Raw genomic sequence first — 19026 nt, 5'->3', positions numbered from 1 at the left:
CCAGCTGATTGACAAGGGGAAGACACTTTGCTCCAGCAAAGGAACAGTTGGCAGCTCGTTTCAAGCTCCCAGCTGTTGCTTGGTAACCATGCCAGTACCTGCCCCATCCCAGGCGCCACATATCACATCAGGTGGGTACAGTTTAGGGACAACAGCCTCCTGAGCCAAATGAGGAGGCCTGGTGGGCTCAGCTTTTGCCCACAGACTACCCCCAGCTCCGCTCTAGGTTGTGCCAAACACGCTTTTTGCAAGAGACTTGATGTCTGCTGCTTTATCTCACCTTCACCGGATCCCTTCTCCTTAAACTAGGTTGTACTTGCCATGCCTTACGATACGCCTGTTCCGGGATACAGGAACAATACGGTGAACACCATGAGGCTGTGGTCAGCCAAGGCACCCAACGATTTCAATCTTGAAGAGTGTAAGTGCCATCTCGTTCTCTTTTTCTTTTTGGAAAGCGCACAGGTCACATGTTGCGATGAGGAGTCGTCCTCCCCCCCCCCCCCCCCCGTTTTCATCGTGTTGTGGGGTTTTGTGTGGTCTGGTTCAAGAAGCTGGGTGGCATTGCTTCTTCCTCGTGCTTACCTACAGCCAGGCATTTTCAGGAAAGTAAGGAGTGCAAGCCAAATAAACAAAGCTATCAGCCTGGATAGCTCAGTGGGCTAAAGCAAGGTGCTGATAAGACCAAGGTTGCAAGTTTGATCCTCCTAAGGGACAGCTGCTTATTCCCTCAGGGTCCCTACCAGTTCTACAATTCTATGATTCTTTGAAATGCCTCAAGTATTATTTAATTTATAGCACAAACCTATAACATGTCTACCAATCAGGAACTCCCACTGAGTTTAAATGGGGCTTACGCCTAGATAAGTTGGTACTGTATAGGATTGCAGCCTTAGTGGGCGTTCTTTGGGCCAAACTGCACTTTACATAAAACATGTTATCCCATTTAACTTGGGGGTTTGGTTCTTTTCTGGGAACACAGGAAGCTGCCTTTGAGCATGGCAGTTCATTGGTTTGTCTAGCTCAGTACTGTCTACACTGGCAGGCAGCAGGATTTTACAAAGGAGCCTTTCCCAGCCCTGCCTGGAGACACTGGGGATTGAGTCTGGCATCTTCTACATGCAAATCGAATGCTAAACCACCAAGCCATGGCCCTTCCTCCGTTAAGTTAGGGTTGGCATATATCCGGATTTTCCCAGACATATCCGGAATACAGTGTCCAGGTGGAAATCGGGGAAAATGTCCGGGAAAATCTGGACATATGGCTGCAGTGCTGCTTTTTTCTGTTTTCCCATAAAAATAACTCAAAAATGGTATTTTGTTTAGGCTATTTTGCCCCAAAAACTTAACAACTTTGCCAAAATAAACTCAACAACTTTACTGCCTGGATTTTCAGTTTGAAATATGGCAACCCTAGTTAAATAGCAACTGTGGGGGTGGGGGGATGCATCTGAATTGGGTTAACAGACAGCAGTATCTAACCCTTCCTTCCTGCACCATAGCACAGACAAAATCCCCACCCCCCACCCCATTGCTATTTGCTGGGCAAATAGGGCTGCTGCTGATGCCATGGGACTTTTATCAAGAAAATATGCAATTATTCTAGAGTTTTGCATTTTATGTGGTGGGCTGCTCCGCTGAGATGTGTTCCTTCTCTCTACCTAGTTAATGTCGGTGATTATATCCAGGCTGTGCTGGATAGAAACCTGGCAGAAAACATCTCCAGAGTGTTGTACCCAAATGATAACGTAAGTGGCTCTTCTGTGTTGCATTAAAATCTCTCCTGGTTAACTGCAAGCTGATTAGAATTTGTTTTTATGTCCCTTGCGTTGACCGTGTTTCGCCTTAGCTTGGCATGTGAAACAGAGCACAAAACAACAATGGCAACTGCCAACTATTCTTACCATTTTTGCGTTGGATATCATTATTATTATTATTACTATAGCAGGCTTGTCAGCAGTGGCTGCAGGAGTGACCATTCTTCTCTCTCTGCCTTCCAAAGTTCTTTGAAGGGAAAGAGCTGCGTTTGAAGCAAGAGTACTTTGTGGTCGCCGCCACTCTCCAGGATATCATACGGCGATTCAAGTCCTCCAAATTCGGGTGCCGCGACCCCGTGAGAACCTGCTTCGAGACCTTCCCTGACAAGGTGAATATTTAAAAACGAGGGCCGAGATATAATTGCAGCTTTCGTTTCAAAGGACACCTCGGATTTTTGCCTTGGGGATGGGTGGAGGAGCCCTCAACATTTCACAGAAATGTTTGAGAAGCTAGGGAGTCCCCAAGCAAGCCCTGGTTGACTCCCCCCCTTCCCAGTGGAAACCGTTTCATCTTTAGATGTCCATTCTACAGGTTGCCATCCAGCTGAATGACACCCACCCCGCCCTCTCTATTCCTGAGCTCATGAGGATCTTTGTTGATGTGGAAAAAATGGACTGGGATAAGGTAAGAGGAAAATGGACACAGCCATATTGCATGTGTCAGCAAGGTTGTCTCCATGCAAACTGTCCCAAGAGAACTGTGGGATTTTGTCTGCTGATGAAAGTGACCACATGGTGATTGATAATACCGTCATTTATCTGTTTTAGGCCCCTAAGTAGTAGCAGTTGCCAGAACATTGCCCCGATATATCGCCATGTTTTGCTGGTGATATATCGTGATGTTGAGAACCAGATATCGCCCAACCCTCATACATGCCTTGATCTGCAATATATTGCCAGGTCAAATGTTATGAAACAGTTATCACGATGTGAACTTCCCAAACCAGTTTTGGATGATATATTGATATATCGCCCAGCTCTACTGTTGACCAACCACATCCTCCCTCCGCAGCAACAGAAAAAGGCACCAAATTTTTAAAAGCATAATCTCTTTGGATTCAAAAGAAAAAATAGGCTGTGTATGCACCGCTGTTTACTCTGGTTCCCATGCACTCCCACCACTGGTGTTTGAAGAAGAGTACATATGTGTGTTCCCTGTATTTCTTGAGAAATACTGCTGTTTGATTACTTTTCCTTCCAATCAGCTTCCATCCAATTCAAAAATGGGAGCTGCGGCTAAGCTGAGGTGTGTCTATTTGAGACAGCCATGGCACATGCTCAGATGACGGATTCATTGAATTCAGCATGGGTGGCCCTGCCCAGCTGCCCAACTGGCCTGCAGGGCTACTTAGGATCTTGCTGAACAGCGTATCCCTGTCCCCTCTCCCCCTGGTGCCACAAGTCAGTCACTATCCAGGTACATTTAGTGCTTCCATAATGTGATTGCATTATGGGGACATGGGTGGTGCTGTGGGTTAAACCACAGCGCCAGGACTTGCCAATCAGAAGGTCGGCAAGTTTGAATCCCCGCAACGGGGTGAGCTCCCGTTGCTCGGTCCCTGCTCCTGCCCACCTAGCAGTTCGAAAGCACGCCAGAGTGCAAGTAGATAAATAGGTACCCCTCCGGCAGGAAGGTAAACGGTGTTTCCATGCACTGCTCTGGTTCGCCAGAAGCTGCTTAGTCATGCTGGCCACATGACCTGGAAGCTGTACGCCGGCTCCCTCGGCCAATAAAGCGAGATGAGCGTTGCAACCCCAGAGTCAGTCACGACTGGACCTAATGGTCAGGGGTCCCTTTACCTTCCTTTGATGCGATTGCAACTGACAAGCCGCAGATCGGGTTTAGCCAGACCTGCTTAGTGAACCTAAGAGAGTGCAGCAGCTTGGTTGCTACTAGGATCAGATTCAGTCTGCAGTGCCCCCGTGTTATCTCATCCATTGTTTTTATTTTTTTGCTCCAGGCCTGGGAAATCACAAAGCGAACTTGTGCGTACACCAACCACACCGTGCTGCCTGAAGCCCTGGAGCGCTGGCCTGTCTCTATGTTCGAGAAACTGCTGCCAAGACACTTGGAGATCATTTATGCTATCAATCAGAAACATCTCGACGTAAGGAGACAGGATAAATGAGGTGGTGGGGAAAGGGGGGTTGGGTTGACTGAGAGGCCTGGAGGCTCAGTCTGCACCTAAGCAATGAGTTGCCCATTGCCAAAGTCAGAAACTTTATAGAACTATTGGCTCTTGGCGTCACCTGAGCCCTGCTGAATTAGTAGCTGCGATACTGGTCACCTTCAGTGGTGGCACTATGGCACAGAAGGGAGGTGATGGCTAATTCTTCTACAGTGTTGCCAACTGCCCAGGAGGTGGTATTGCAGCAGCAGTTCAGCGGGGATCAGGTGACAGAAAGGCAAACTGCTATGGTAATGCAGAGCAAGGAAGTTAGAGATTAAAGGGCTCTTTTGTCTTGGCATAAGGACCTCCAACATACAAGCTGTGGCGGTTTCTAGGGGAGAGGAAGTAAAACGGGCTCATAGCTTCAATCGTGCAGGGAGTTTCTTCACATTTTTTCCTGGTGTAAAGGGTTACATTGTGGGATCTCCTTTAGATCTTGTTGTTAATATCCCCCTCTCCTTGTGTCCTTGCAGCATGTGGCGGCCCTCTTCCCAGGAGACATTGACCGCCTCCGAAGGATGTCCGTGATAGAGGAAGGAGACTGCAAGAGGGTCAATATGGCCAACCTGTGTATCATTGGTTCCCATGCAGTCAACGGAGTGGCCAGAATTCACTCGGAGATTGTAAAGAGCTCTATGTGAGTCCTGCTTCCTTCACTTTTTTGCAACAGGCTGTCAGCTCAGGGGAAGACAGGCCAGGCTGCCAGAGTCTCCCCAGAGATCTGTGAGCAAAGGTAGTTTATTTTCTGCACATGCATCGCTGAAAATCATTCGCCAAACTGTTTGATTTTCCTTTTTTCTTTTTCTTTTTTATGCACCTCTTTCTCTCCATTTGGCCCAGACCCCAGAGATTATGTATTTTCTAGTTTTATATATATATATTATTATTATTATTATTTATTCTGTGAATCGCCCTGAGACCTGGGGGTATAGGGTGGTATATAAATTTATATAAGTATATAAAACTAGAAAATACATAATCATTTTTTTGGGGGATCTCATTCACTGTTATCAACTGGCCCTAAATGGCACATGACTCTTTCTTCTCCTCCTCCTCCTCCTCCTCCTCCTCCTCCTCCTCCTCCTCCTCCTCCTCCTCCTCCTCCTTCTTCTTCTTCTTCTTCTTCTTCTTCTTCTTCTTCTTCTGTCTTGTGATCCATCTTGTGCTTTTTTAGATTCAAAGATTTCTACGAAATGGAGCCGGAGAAGTTTCAGAACAAGACGAACGGCATCACTCCAAGGCGGTGGCTCCTGCTTTGTAACCCGGGACTCTCTGATGTCATTGTGGAGGTGAACTGACTTCAGCCAATAGGAATTCCATGGAGCAATTACCCCTGTTGTTAGGTCGTTCCCCCCCCCCCTCAATGGATCTTTCTTCATTCCATTTTTTTCTTAGATCAGGGCTGTTGAACCTCAGACCTAGGGCCTGAATGTGGCTTCACCGGCTTTGGTTTCTGATGCTTTGGACTCTCTGCAGACCACACCCCACATTTTTGCTTCTGGCCCCACCCACCTTGACATGTGGCCTCTGCAAGGTTACCTAGAAGGAAATGTGGTCCTTTCATCAAAAAGCATCCCCCACCCTTGGAGTTTGTTGGGTTTGGGGTGCGCAAGAATTCAGTCGCCATGTCCCTAACTTCATGGTCTTTTGTCCCTGGCAGTTCATGATTTTTGTAGTGCAGGGAGTGCAGAAGCAAACATCAGATAAGCAGATCTGTCGATTGATGGTTTTCTTTCTTCTTTTCACTACAGAGAATTGGGGAAGATTTTCTAACGGATCTAAGCCAGCTCAAGAAGCTGCTAAGCTTTGTCAATGACGAGGCCTTCATCAGGGATGTCGCCAAAGTTAAACAGGTGAGGATGGCAGCATGTTAGCGAGAAACACCGTGATATGATGGGCTGCGGTCGAGGCAAACCGTATATGTTAATTGCTGGTTCGAAACATGTTCCATTGTATTCTAATTACTTTTTTAAAACTAATTTGTTCTTGCAGCTTTGTGTTTTCTAATTTTGCTTTAAAATATTGTAAGCTGCCTTGCAGCTTGGGTGGAAGGTGGGATATAGATAAGTTATATAATCTAGAATCCCAGCCTAGACCAAACTGTGCAGCTAGAGTCAGGCTTAAATGTCCCGGCCAGTAACTTCAACCCCAAATTTCCTTTTGCCAGGAGAACAAGCAGAAGTTCTCAGCCTACTTGGAAAAACAGTACAAGGTGAAAATCAACCCTGCCTCTATTTTTGATGTGCATGTCAAAAGAATTCATGAATACAAGAGGCAGCTCCTCAATTGCCTGCATATCATCACACTCTACAACCGTGAGTAGCTTAGCCCAACAAAGCAGCAACTTCGGGGCTATGGAATGCTTTTGGACAAAAATAATCATAATAACACAGCGCCAGTGTGGGAGCCAGTGTGGTGTAGCGGTTAAGAGCGGTAGTCTCGTAATCTGGGGAACCGGGTTTGCGTCTCCGCTCCTCCACATGCAGCTGCTGGGTGACCTTGGGCTAGTCACACTTCTTTGAAGTCTCTCAGCCCCACTCACCTCACAGAGTGTTTGTTGTGGGGGAGGAAGGGAAAGGAGAATGTTAGCCGCTTTGAGACTCCTTAAAGGGAGTGAAAGGCGGGATATCAAATCCAAACTCTTCTTCTTCTTCACTAAATGTACGCAGGAGATTGGAAAACTAGCTTGTTGGGGAGATAGTCTTCTTTCTCTAATATGCGAAGTTTTCTTACATGCAAGGATGCTTTTGCAAACATTCAGAAATGCAGTCACCCCACTTGCAGATTGAATAATAATAATAATAATAATAATAATAATAATAATAATAATAATAATAATAATTTGTTATTTATACCCTGCCCATTTGACTGGGTCTCCCCAGCCACCCTGGGCGGCTTCCAACCAAATATCAAAAACAATACAGCATCAGACATTAAAAACTTCCCTAAACAGGGCTGCCTTCAGGTGTCTTTTAAAAGTAAAATAGTTGTTTATTGCCTTGGCATCTGCAGGGAGGGTGTTCCACAGGGCAGGTGCCACTACCGAGAAGGCCCTGTGCCTGGTTCCCTGTAACCTCACTTCTCGCAGTGAGGGAACGGCCAGAAGGCCCTCGGCGCTGGACCTCAGTGTCCAGGCAGAACGATGTGGGTGGAGACGCTCCTTCGGGTATACTGGGCCCTTTAGGGCTTTAAAGGTCATCACCAACACTTTGAATTGTGCTCGGAAACGTACTGGGAGCCAATGTATGTTCTCAGCGGCCACTCCCAGTCACTAGTCTAGCTGCTGCATTCTGGGTAATGCCTTTGAATACTACTTGCTGGGAGTCGTGAGCAGGGAGATGGCTGCTGCACTCAGTCTCTGCTTGCGGGCTTCCCAGAGGCATCTGGCTGTTTGATGTCAGAACAGGATGCCAACCCTGATCCAGCAGGTCTCTTATGTTCTTAATTTTGCTATGTGTGTAGATTAGGCCGTGCCATTTTACTCTACAAGTATCGTCTGTGTGTCTCTGCACCAGCAATATTGCATTGTCTTTGGCTCAAGATCCCAGGGCAATGGGCTTTGCCACACTGTGAGATTTCAGCCTTCGTAGATGCATGTTTAGGAACTTGATCAGAACCTCATGTAATTAATAGAAAGGGCTGGCAAACATATCATCAGCTGACAGGCCAGAGCAAGAATGTGGATATCTTGCGGGAAGTCATCTGTGTGGTTTGCAGATCATGTGCTGGAATGTGATAGGAGCCAGACCACAGCTGATGAGAGCGAGGCGTATATTTTGCATTTAAAACTACATCTCAAAATAATATTCTGCATAGCAACAGCCTTCGATGGCTGAGTTCCACCATCAGATTTTCTAATCTGAGTGAGAGAAAAGAAAGACGAAAGAGAAAGGAGGGAAAAGGCCACAAATCTCTTAATTAATATAATAGATTTAACAAAAAGAATTAAGATGAAATAATTATATACGTTGAAATAGGTTGGGCGGAGGGAAAACACAACCTGTAATTTTCTCATTCCAATAATTGATAAAGAGAGACCATCTCTCAATGGGGTTATTGTTTTGTTGTTTTGGTTTACTTGTGTTTTATCTTGTATTTTATTCTGTGAACTGCCCTGAGATCTTTTGATGAAGGGCGGTATATAGACTTAATAAATAAATAAATGACACAAATTAATCATCATATTGCTTTTTCCAGGCATCAGAAGGGACCCAAAAAAGTCCTGCGTGCCAAGAACAGTTATGATTGGAGGAAAGGTAAGGGAAAGGTAAGGGTGGTGCTGTGGGTTAAACCACAGAGCCTAGGACTTGCCGATCAGAAGGTCGGCGGTTCGAATCCCTGCGGCGTGGTGAGCTCCCGTTGCTCAATCCCTGCTCCTGCCAACCTAGCAGTTCGAAAGCACGTCAGAGTGCAAGTAATAAATAGGTACCACTCCGGCGGGAAGGTAAACGGCGTTTCTGTGTGCTGCTCTGGTTCGCCAGAAGTGGCTTAGTCATGCTGGCCACATGACCTGGAAGCTGTACACCGGCTCCCTTGGCCAATAAAGCGAGATGAGCGCCGCAACCCCAGAGTCGGTCACAACTGGACCTAATTGTCAGGGATCCCTTTACTTTTACCTTTAAGGGACTTAATGCTCAAGCAAGCTTTCTCCTCAGTAGCTGGGACAGTGTTTCGTAAACTGCAGACAAGCACATATGCACATTCCCTCCCTAGGTTAGCGCTGGGAGTGTTTTCCATCTTGCTCGTGCAGGGTTTATTTTTCGAGCGTGTAAACATGAGAACTGCCCTGTTTTCCTGACTTTTAGACAGAGGCTCTGTTATCAGTGAATCTGAACAGCACCCCTCCTGATTGCCTGATTACACACCTTGTCTCTTTCCCACCAAGTCCCTTTTGATCCATGCGTATCTTCCCTCTCTGCCTCCAGGCTGCCCCCGGCTACCACATGGCAAAAATGATCATCAGACTGATCACGGCCATTGGAGACGTCGTCAATAATGACCCTTACATAGGTGACAGGCTGAAAGTCATCTTCTTGGAGAACTACAGAGTGTCCCTTGCTGAGAAAGGTAAGAGGACGGGGATGGTCTTAGGCGTTGGCACAAGGCCTCTGGAGACTTTTTCCCCCCCCAAATTTTTTTTATTGATTTTCCACATTTATCACAAAATGACATAACAAAACACACAACAAAGAAAAACACACTACAATACAATAAAATTAAACCCAGAGAAAAAATATTTCTTCAAATACCTAATTCTCTTAACATTGATAACTGACTTCTTCGAATTCCCTCTAACTGAATTTCGTTATATCATTTTTATAACAGTTCTCCAAATTCATATTTCTAATAAAAGGCCTCTGGAGACTTTTGGCTTGGACTTTGGAACCAGGCAACACAGGTGTTGTAGGACTGAGCTACAGTCTAGGCAAAGGGTGTCTGTCTGTGTTTGTTTTAAGTAGGGGAGAAGCTTTTTTTACCAGACTATCTTTTTTTCACTCCACCCCAGTGATCCCTGCTTCAGATCTGTCTGAGCAGATCTCCACCGCGGGGACTGAGGCTTCAGGGACAGGGAACATGAAATTCATGCTGAACGGAGCCCTCACCATCGGGACCATGGATGGCGCCAATGTAGAAATGGCTGAGGAGGCCGGAGAGGAGAATCTCTTCATCTTTGGCATGCGGGTAGAAGACGTGGAGGCGATGGATAAGAAAGGGTTTGTATGAACAGCCGCGTTAGCCTTGCGTCCTAGAAACAGGTTGTGTAGCAGGGATGGCTTTTCCTTGACGTCTCTTGGTCTTAGCCTTGCTTCAGCTGCATGAAAACTGCTCAGATTAAATGGAGCAAAGGAGACCTGTTTTGTGAGGTTGATTGGGGGGGAACCTCAAACCCAGGAAAGGGATGTGGCCCTCCACACTTCTCACGGTCAGGACTCTCCACTGGCCACACCTCCTCCCTAGCCACGCCCTCTTTCTCCAAGCCACACCCCCTTGGCGGTCATCCTTTACACACACCCAGTGTGTGGTTTTACCTGGCTGGAATTCTGGTTGTTGTGCTCCTTGATTGGCTAAATGGAGAATAAAGAGGAGCCTGTGAGTGTGTAGGAACCAGTCTGCTAGGCAACGACAATATTTACATTTGCCTCCAGCCCTGTCTGCTTGTGGCAAGTGGACCCTACCAGGTTATACAGCCCTTGTTGGGGAAGGGCTGGGGGAAATCTTGGTTACCCCTTTTCTAAATCATTGCCACAAGATGTTTGCTCTGGGGATAGAAAGAGCACACGCTAATCCAAAAAGAAATAGATTTTAAAAGTGAGGTGTGGGAGAAGTTCTTCAAATACGACAGCAACTTACAAAAACACATAAGTGTAATGAGCACAGTACATAAGTCTATCGATCTGCTTGTGGGTTGCTTTGGACTAATTAACTCTACATAACTTGTACTAGATCTAATAATGGCAGACCGCTTGCTAATAATTAGCCGAGCCTATGCCCTTTAATTTGACTTGGTGTCATCGTGGACAATCGCTTCGAAATCAAGTCCAGTTCGTCAGTCATTTGGCCTTGGGCCAGCCCTGTCATTAGGCCAAGTGAGGCAGCCACCTCGGTCAGCAAATGCTTAGTGGTGGCAGGATGTTGGAGGAGAGCTGTGTGTGCCATGTGGCTTGCCTCATGCCCCTCAAACTACCCTTACGCTGCCCTCAGGTGTGGTGGAAGAGCCCATCCCATCAACAGTGTTGACGGAAGGTCAAGCTGCCAGAATGTCATTTGCCTCAGGCGGTAAAATGTCTTGGGCCGGCCCTCTTTGGATCACTTTAGTACAGGGCTGTTGACTCCTTTGAGTGGAGCATATAAAGCAACGTGTTCTGCAAGTGATGATGAGAAGGCCGAACATGTCATTTGTTTCCTCGTTTAGATACAACGCCAAGGAATACTATGAGAGGATTCCAGAGCTCAAACAAGCTGTTGACCAAATTGGCAGCGGCTTCTTCTCACCAGATGATCCCGGGTGCTTCCGAGATGTCGTCGACATGCTGATGTATCATGACAGGTGAGAGGCAGCAATCGTGCGCCTTCCCTGCATGCTCTAAACCAGGGTTAAGCAGTGGTATGCGTTTCATGGATGATAATAATAATAATTTTTTATTTATACCCCGCCCTTCCCGGTTCAAGAAACCGGGCTCAGGGCAGCTAACAACAAATTTAAAACACTTAATTGATGCTAGAAAAAACAGCATAAAATACGGTATAAAGCGTAAATAACAATAAAATCAAGAATCAAAAATTAATTTGGGGGGAAATCCATCCAATAAACATTAGATGATCACCAGGGCTAGCTGGCTAAATTAGTCCCACTTGGGCCAGCGAGGAGACCAGGGGAGGACCAGCTGTGGGATCCCAGAGCAGGCAATCTTCACAAATCGGGGAGGGGGGGGAGGAAAGGGGAATAAAAGATCAGGCTAAGTTCAAATTGAAAGCCAGGCGGAATAGCTGTCTTACAGGCCCTGCGGAAGGAAGTTAAATCCTGCAGGGCCCTGGTCTTATGGGACAGAGCATCCACCAGAGCCATCACTGAGAAGGCCCTGGCCCTGGTGGAGGATAATCTAACTTCCTTAGGGCCCGGGACCTCTAAACTATGATTATTCATTGACCTTAAGGTCCTCTGCAGGGCATACCAAATGACATGCCATCCCTGGCTTCACTTTTCTGACAGCCCATGGTGTGGCTTTTCTATGCCTTTGCAGCCACCCAACTGGCTCTGTATCTCCATATTACATTACCATCATCGAGAGGGAAATGGGCAGCTATTTATAATGGCTGACACTCATTTTATGTCAAAGGCGTATACACTGTTGTATATGCCCTGGCCTTTGCAGTGGTGAGTATCAGAAAAAGGTGAAGAGAACACGCCTCTGAGGTAGCAGTTATTCTCAGACGCTTCTTTGTTTCAGGTTTAAGGTGTTTGCCGATTATGAAGCCTACATCAAAGCTCAGGGGCAAGTGGATAAGCTGTACATGGTAAGACCAACGTTTAACAAGTTTTGAAGATTGAAAAAATGGGCTTATTTGTGAAATAAATACAAGACTATGGCTCTGGTATCCTAGGGTGAACCAAGTGGGGGGAAAGGCCCCTCTGCTCAATGGGTTTGTAGACTGAAAAGTGCATTTCAGCAGTTTGAGTAGCCAAAATGTGAATTTCAGCCAGCAAAACACTGTCTTCATTCATTCATTCATTCATTCTGTCTCCTACCTTTCTTTACAAAGATGCCCGAGGCAGCTAACCATGTAAAATGAAAAAATATATTAGAAAACCATCTAAATGCAGACAGAAGGGCAGATGATATACAGGTCAAGTAAGCAAGAGATCAATGATTTCTTCGAACAATGGTGAAACATCAATGGGGAAAGTGCCAGATTGTGGGCAGGGAGTTCCATGGCCAGGGTGCTAACACAGAGAAGGCCCTGATAGATTAAAGTAGGTTAGAGAGAGGGTGGACAACAGGCCGGAGGAGGAAACAAGCCTTGGCTGCCATATATTCTGCTGCTGTAAGAGTGTTATGGACATACGACTATTCTGTGGGGTTGTAGATTCCCAATTAAAGGTTAGTTATTATATATTGTAGATTCCCAATTAAAGGTTAGCTATTATATATATGTATATTATATACATTTTAGGCACATCCATTTGACACACAACTGCCAACGTGCGCATTGTTTTGGCCCTGGGAGGGGATGGAACGTACATAAGTGCGACTGTTGACACGTGCAATGACCTAGAACACAACACCCACAAAAACAGAGTTGTCAGCTGGCAACTCTTAATTTGCGCACATTTGATGCACGCACGACTGCACACGCAGTGCTTAGCACAGAAAGAGGGTGGGGCGGACGTCTGCGACCGTAATCCCTGCGTAAATGGGGGGGGGACTGCCTGTAATTATAGCCTGCATTGTGTCTTTTGGTGTTCCTCTGCTGAAGCTACCAAACTTCCCACTTGTTTCCTTTCCAGAATCCCAGAGAGTGGACTAAAAAGGTAATCAAGAACATTGCGTGCTCTGGCAAGTTTTCCAGTGACAGGACAATTACCGAGTACGCCAGAGAGATCTGGGGGGTGGAGCCCTCTGCCGTGAAGATTCCTCCGCCCAACATCCCGAGGGAGTAAGTCCGCTGCAAGAGGTGCATGCAAAGGCCCTGCCGCTCTGGCACTTCCTGCTTCCCAATGAATATCCCACAGATGAATTCAAAACGTGCATTTTACCACCCGCTGGGCTTCTCATATATTTATAAAAGGCATGGTGGTTACTTGAAAACAGGGGCAAACCGGTGCTCTGCAGGATTGCAGCCGATAAGCGTTGACCTTGTTGGCAGTGATAAGATTCTGAGCCTAAAGCAGGGAGCTTGAGTGAGGAAGGTGAGATGAGGCCATTCTCTCTTTTAAAACCCCTATTTAACCAATGCAACCTGCATGCGTGTTCTGTATTATTGAGACGGTACCCGACTTCCCAGGCCCTTTTGCTCCCATGCCAGGCCACCCTGTTTAGTCAGGAGATGCTTATGTCTGTTTGGGGGGTGGAAACTGCAAAGACAAGAGTTGGGTGCTGTCAAATGACTTACTTTGAACAAACATGTGCTGCCCTTTGTCGGGAGGTTAGGCTGGAACTCTTCAATGACCCCCAAAATAGATGCACTTTTCAGATATCATGTTCTGAAGAAATTTCCATCCTTCCTGTTATTAGATGCCCAAACGGTTGTTATTAACCTGCTCCAGTTTTAAACTGTCAATTTGCATGTGCTGAACTCGTGTTGTTTTTAATCGAGAAGATCTCTCTCTATATATATCTATATGGAAACTTCTGGCAACAGGACACCCAAAGAACACCTGGGGTTTAACAAGGATGCTATTTAAGCAGTGCTGAAAGGACTATTGCTGTCATCTAGAGAGCAGACCAGCACAAATGAACATGAAGCTACTAGAGAAAACCTCTAGTCCCCTAGATACTTGGCAGTCTTCAAAAAATCCCCACCAAAAAAGCCAAGATGCTGTTTTGAGCCTTCAGGTACACCACCATCTGTGGTTTGTAGGCTCCTTTTGGCTTAGTGGGTCATCAGTAGTGCAGCTTTAATGCAGAAGTTGCATTTCTTACAGGAGGGGTGGGGAACCTGTGGCCCTCCAGATGTTGGACTGTCAACTCCCATCATCCCCAACCATTGGCCAGGCTGACTGGGGGCTGATAGGAGATGGAGTCCAAGAACATCTGGATGCCACCATATAGTCCATCCTTGTATTACACTCCAGTGTAGAAGACCACACCTGGCAAGACATGCAGCTAGCTTGTTGGAGTCACAGCTCCACTTCCAGCCCAGTGGCCTTCATTCATCAGTTACTGTTTCTGGGTCTCACATTCCTACCTTATTAAAATAAAACGACACCTATCGTTTGATTCCTTTTGAGTTTTAATTTCAGACCATACCATTAGTTTTCCTGGCACCAGAGCCAGCCCTTTGCAGCCTGGGCTGCTAAATAAGTGGCTGCTCATTTCTAAGGGCTGGGGAAATGGGCTGGAAAAGTGGCTGGATCCCAGCTGGGCATGGACTGCCAACTCAACATGCACTTTAATGCAGAATACCAGGACCAGAAATGAATGTATGTTATTATACAAAATTCCAGAACCAGAGGGTTCATTAAAAGTGCTAGTTCCTTTTTTTCTTTCAGAAATCACCAGTAAATAATTGTATCTAGTTAGTATTAATTTGAAGAAATGCTGAAACACATGTCATATGAAATGACCACCCACATATATTTTCCACTTCTTATAGGTGTCTTAGTGGCCCTACCAAAAAACTTGATTGGCTTTATTAAAGTTGACCATCTCTTTTGACGTGGTGATGCTTAAGCCATTGCAACGAGAATGCTCTGGGTATTGAATACCCCATGAAAATAAATAAATCAAAATGACACTAAATATGTTTTCAAAGCAAATTAAGTCACGTTACAAAAATTGATTGCTGAAAAAATCCATAAAACTTAACAATTTTGTGAAACGAATACCTGAAAAGTAACGCTCTTCATTGTCATTTTCATTTCATGACAATCCACTGTATTTTCATCTTTAAAAAGTTTGTGTAGTTTTACCGCAGCTTGTGCAAAGGATCTATATTTCTGTATTTCTGCTGTAAAGTACAACACTTTCTGTTGTGTGGACCACCAATTTGATTCAGTAAGCACCTGTGATAGACATTTAAATCTTGCATGTTTATGCGACATCCAAGTGTATTGTTAGATAAATCCTTCACTACTGCATCTTTGCAGTTAGAGCCTCCCAAAACACAGTTATGGTTGTTTTAGAAAAATGCATAAATGTATCTTTCTGAATCTAGCAGTAGGCATCAATTAATAACCTAAAAGGTTTCAGCAGTGCTTGGCAGGTGTTGGTAGTGCAGCCCAGGAAGCTTGCATTTGCTTACCAAGATGGTGCCTTTCAGATGTGGACTACAACTCCCATCATCCCTAGCCATTAGCCATGCTGGCTGGGGATGATGGGAGTTGACGGAAGGGTGCTTTTTGTTTTGTTTCTACTTATATCCTTTGAATTTTTGACTTACCTATGCCCTTGGTAACTATGGGCTATGGGTGTGGTACCAGAAATAGTCACTATATTTAACAAAGATGTTAATGTTTATTGAGTACACAAACCTATGTGGTTACTTTAATATGCTATTGCCTCTTTTAATTGGCATACACTGTCTGACTTGTTGCTGTCACTTAAATACAAACTGCTTATTTTGCGCTACTATTAGTAAACCAAGAAAATGTTGAGGAAGCAGTTACCATATTTTTCACTCCATAAGACGCACCTGACCATAAGACGCACCTAGTTTTTAGAGGAAAACAAGAAAAAAAATATTCTGAACGAAACAGTAGATGTATGATTTTTGTGGTTCATGCGGTGGCCACAGACATGTGATTTGACAGTGAGTTTGGGGTAGCCCAATGCAAAAATCCTGAGGATCCATGTGGATCCGTGCTTTGTAACCACGTTTTTGCGCCACTGCGGCCCCACGAAACAGTGGATGCGTGATTTTTTGGTCAGACTATAGCCATGGACATGTTATGTGATCTGATGGTGAATTTGGGGTGACCCAATGCAAAAATCCTGAGGATCCATGTGCTTTTACCACCCCCTTCCCAGGCAGCCTCCTTTATTGCTAGTGTCCCTTATCTCCCTCCTGGTCGCTTGCTGATCAGCTCAGTGGCTTTGTTTCAATACCCCCTTCCCTCTTTCTAAAAAAAAGCACGATCTGCTTTTTGCCCCTGGGCAATTCGGCTCTAGGGACCACGCATTCGCTCCATAAGGCGCACAGACATTTCCCCTTACTTTTTAGGAGGAAAAAGGTGTGTCTTATGGAGCAAAAAATACGGTAGTTATCCTGTTAAAACCCTTTTGCCAAACTGCCCTTATATTTTACTCCACCCCTATTGAGTCTTACCAATGCTGTTAACTGAGGACTTTTGTTGAAGCCCATGTCTCAACCCTAATTGACCTCCCAGAGATCTGTTTCTGCGATATTGTCCTGGAATCTTCCTTTGGTTCTTTTACCAGACATTCCAAACTTCCTCTCACTTCTTCTCCCTCACTTGTCCAAGCCAAGTGATACAGACCTAAGCAAAACTTTGGCCACCAAGCCACTCTGCCTTCCTTTCAGGTCTCCTTGCTTCTTCCTTGATCATCTGCTGTTGTCTTCTTCTGGCTGTCCACCACAGACACCAAGCCCCAGCCAACACGGACTGACTCAGACTGACTAGCACCCAGCCTTATATGCCCCACCCTGTCTAGCCCCCAACCAATCACATGGTCTGACTAAATGTTCTAAACCTGCAACCACCAATCAGAATAGACATACCCTCTGTCTTTCTTTTGCATACTCAGAGTTCCATCTCCAACTGCTCCTCAGCTGTCAGTTAAAGTCCTCCAGTGATAGTTAAACTAACTCTCACCTGACTAAACAGAAGACATCCCCCCCATATCACATTACAAAACAAATTACATTAACGAAACAAATAGACATCATAAGAGAAGTTCAAATAAGCAGGATATATTCAAGGGGTCCTGTGAAGGCACCATGTGGGCTAGTCCTGTTAAAGAAACACTTCTTTAATCTGAGAGGGTCAGTCGCAAAGTGCAAAAATTATTGAAATTATTCCCATTCTATTAAAGCAGAAAAGTTAATAGTTAAGGTGCTCTCATATTTGAGTGGACTACAAACTTTAAATGCAGTGTATACTACACAGAATGAACCCAAGGGTATGAATATAAAGTCAAAGAACCAACTAGGTGACACTATGGACTAAAAACAGCATTTGAGTAGGTAGAGAACAGTAAATTAGCAAAAGATTGAAGACAGGGAAGAAAAGGTGGGGTGGAGAATGGCAAAGATGAGAATCCTGATTAACCATGCTCTTTTTATAGCCTTCTGACAGAACCATCACAGGCCCCTTTTATAGTTTTCTGCCACCTCTACCCTCCTCCAGATGTTGAACTGCAAGTTCCATCAGCCCCAGGCACCGGGGCAAATAAACAAGAACTGTAGTCTATGATATCTGGAGGACACCATAATGATTGCCACATATCTGGAATGGTGCTACCACATCCTCATCAAACCCTCCAGGTGTACAACAGACTAATCGTGTGAGGTGACAAAGACCTTGCCTAAGGCCACCAGACACAGCTGCCTCTAATTCAAACCCAGCTCTTTCAACTCCAAATGCAGTATTTGGACAAAAAATAGGTTTAAAATAACTGAAGGTTCCCTGCTTCGGCTAGGGCCTGCAGAAAGGCCATCCATCAAAAGAGTCCCTACCTTCCTTGCCTTGCAAATTTGCTCTGTAGGTTCCCATAAAAAGTGTGAATGTTGACCCTTCTTAATCATTCCAAGAAATAAGGATGGTTTAACTAAAACAGCAGGAAGCCAGCAAGTTTATAAGCAAACAATAGGAAATGCTTGACTGTGAAGAGGACATTTCCAAGAGGAGTGGAGAAGTTTGCAGCAACCCAGTGTACACCATCTCTTCATCAATTGATGAAGGTTCATGCATGTAAACATGCTTTTTAGGGCATTTGAGACAAGGGCTAGAATCTGCTATCTCCATTTACGCTGAGTAGGCTTGTGGAAATCAACTCTGTATTCCAACCTCCTCGTTAGGAAGCAACCATTCTGCTTGCCTTTCTTTGCATATGCAAATCTGTCCCTCAATTGAAGTGAGTGGAAGAGCCCGTACCAATACACAAGCACACTGGGTGTGAGGTTGGTGGGCTGGAGTTGATACATCATGTGCTTTTCGTTCATTTTATCAAAAGCAGAACAAACAATTGAAGGATTTCCTGGAAAGACGGTTTTGGAATTTGAACATTAATGCTGTTAATCTCACCCTTGATGGAACGGTTTATAGTTTGATTACAGGTCAGTATTTGTGTGCCTTGTCCTCATGTGTCCATCTAAAACTCCAAATAGAAGGTTGTGTCTAACATTGGCATAGACAGTTGAAATTAATGGACATTACTAATTCCAGTCCCTTATTTTCAATGTGTTTAACTCAGCTGGATACAACCCAAGGGAATGACATTGTGCTCTCTTGAGTGTTTCTCATTATGTCTATTTAAATATACTTTTAAGCAATCAGGAACATCTCTAATGATAAAGCACTGTCCCGCATTGAGTCTCAAGAATAAAACGTCACATGCAGACATTCCCACTTGGCAATGCAACTTTGTTTATATGGCCTAAAAACCCAACCTAGTAATTAACTTTTACGGCAAAGATGGCATTTCTTCAGACAAGAGTGGGCTAGAGTAGCAGAACTGGATCATTAATGAAAATCTCTGACTTAACCAAAATGGTCCATTGCTTGCAAAATAAATGTTGTTTGTCACTCTCATAGCACTTTCAAAACTTTTGAGATTTTGAGTTTGTGTATGTGTGTGTTTGATATACTACTGTCAATCTCTTGTGCTCTCAAAATTATTAAAAGTCACACAGCCATC

The 19026-nt window shown here is 45.0% G+C and overlaps 1 protein-coding gene across 3 annotated transcripts in view; it reads left to right on the top strand.

The window, feature by feature from the left end:
• The window catches only part of PYGB (glycogen phosphorylase B), a 41985-nt gene extending 22959 nt beyond the window's left edge, over nucleotides 1-19026 (top strand). For 2 of the 3 annotated variants that reach the window (XM_083605068.1, XM_083605069.1), the window contains 15 exons: nucleotides 310-421; nucleotides 1666-1748; nucleotides 2003-2146; nucleotides 2350-2442; nucleotides 3779-3925; nucleotides 4462-4625; nucleotides 5163-5277; nucleotides 5740-5841; nucleotides 6156-6303; nucleotides 8186-8244; nucleotides 8914-9055; nucleotides 9495-9702; nucleotides 10902-11036; nucleotides 11938-12004; nucleotides 12996-19026. In XM_083605068.1, the coding sequence (XP_083461194.1) occupies nucleotides 310-421; nucleotides 1666-1748; nucleotides 2003-2146; nucleotides 2350-2442; nucleotides 3779-3925; nucleotides 4462-4625; nucleotides 5163-5277; nucleotides 5740-5841; nucleotides 6156-6303; nucleotides 8186-8244; nucleotides 8914-9055; nucleotides 9495-9702; nucleotides 10902-11036; nucleotides 11938-12004; nucleotides 12996-13148 (1872 nt within the window). In that variant the 3' untranslated portion in view covers nucleotides 13149-19026. The remainder of the gene's footprint in view (nucleotides 1-309; nucleotides 422-1665; nucleotides 1749-2002; nucleotides 2147-2349; nucleotides 2443-3778; nucleotides 3926-4461; nucleotides 4626-5162; nucleotides 5278-5739; nucleotides 5842-6155; nucleotides 6304-8185; nucleotides 8245-8913; nucleotides 9056-9494; nucleotides 9703-10901; nucleotides 11037-11937; nucleotides 12005-12995) is intronic. The other variant, XR_014545823.1, reaches the window with a different exon arrangement.

Source organism: Podarcis filfolensis (assembly GCF_964270895.1).
Source record: "Podarcis filfolensis genome assembly, chromosome: 3".
In the NCBI taxonomy this organism is placed as follows: Eukaryota; Metazoa; Chordata; class Lepidosauria; order Squamata; family Lacertidae; genus Podarcis; species Podarcis filfolensis.
Note: the sequence above shows the minus strand (reverse complement) of the source record. Positions and strands in the feature narration are given on the sequence as shown.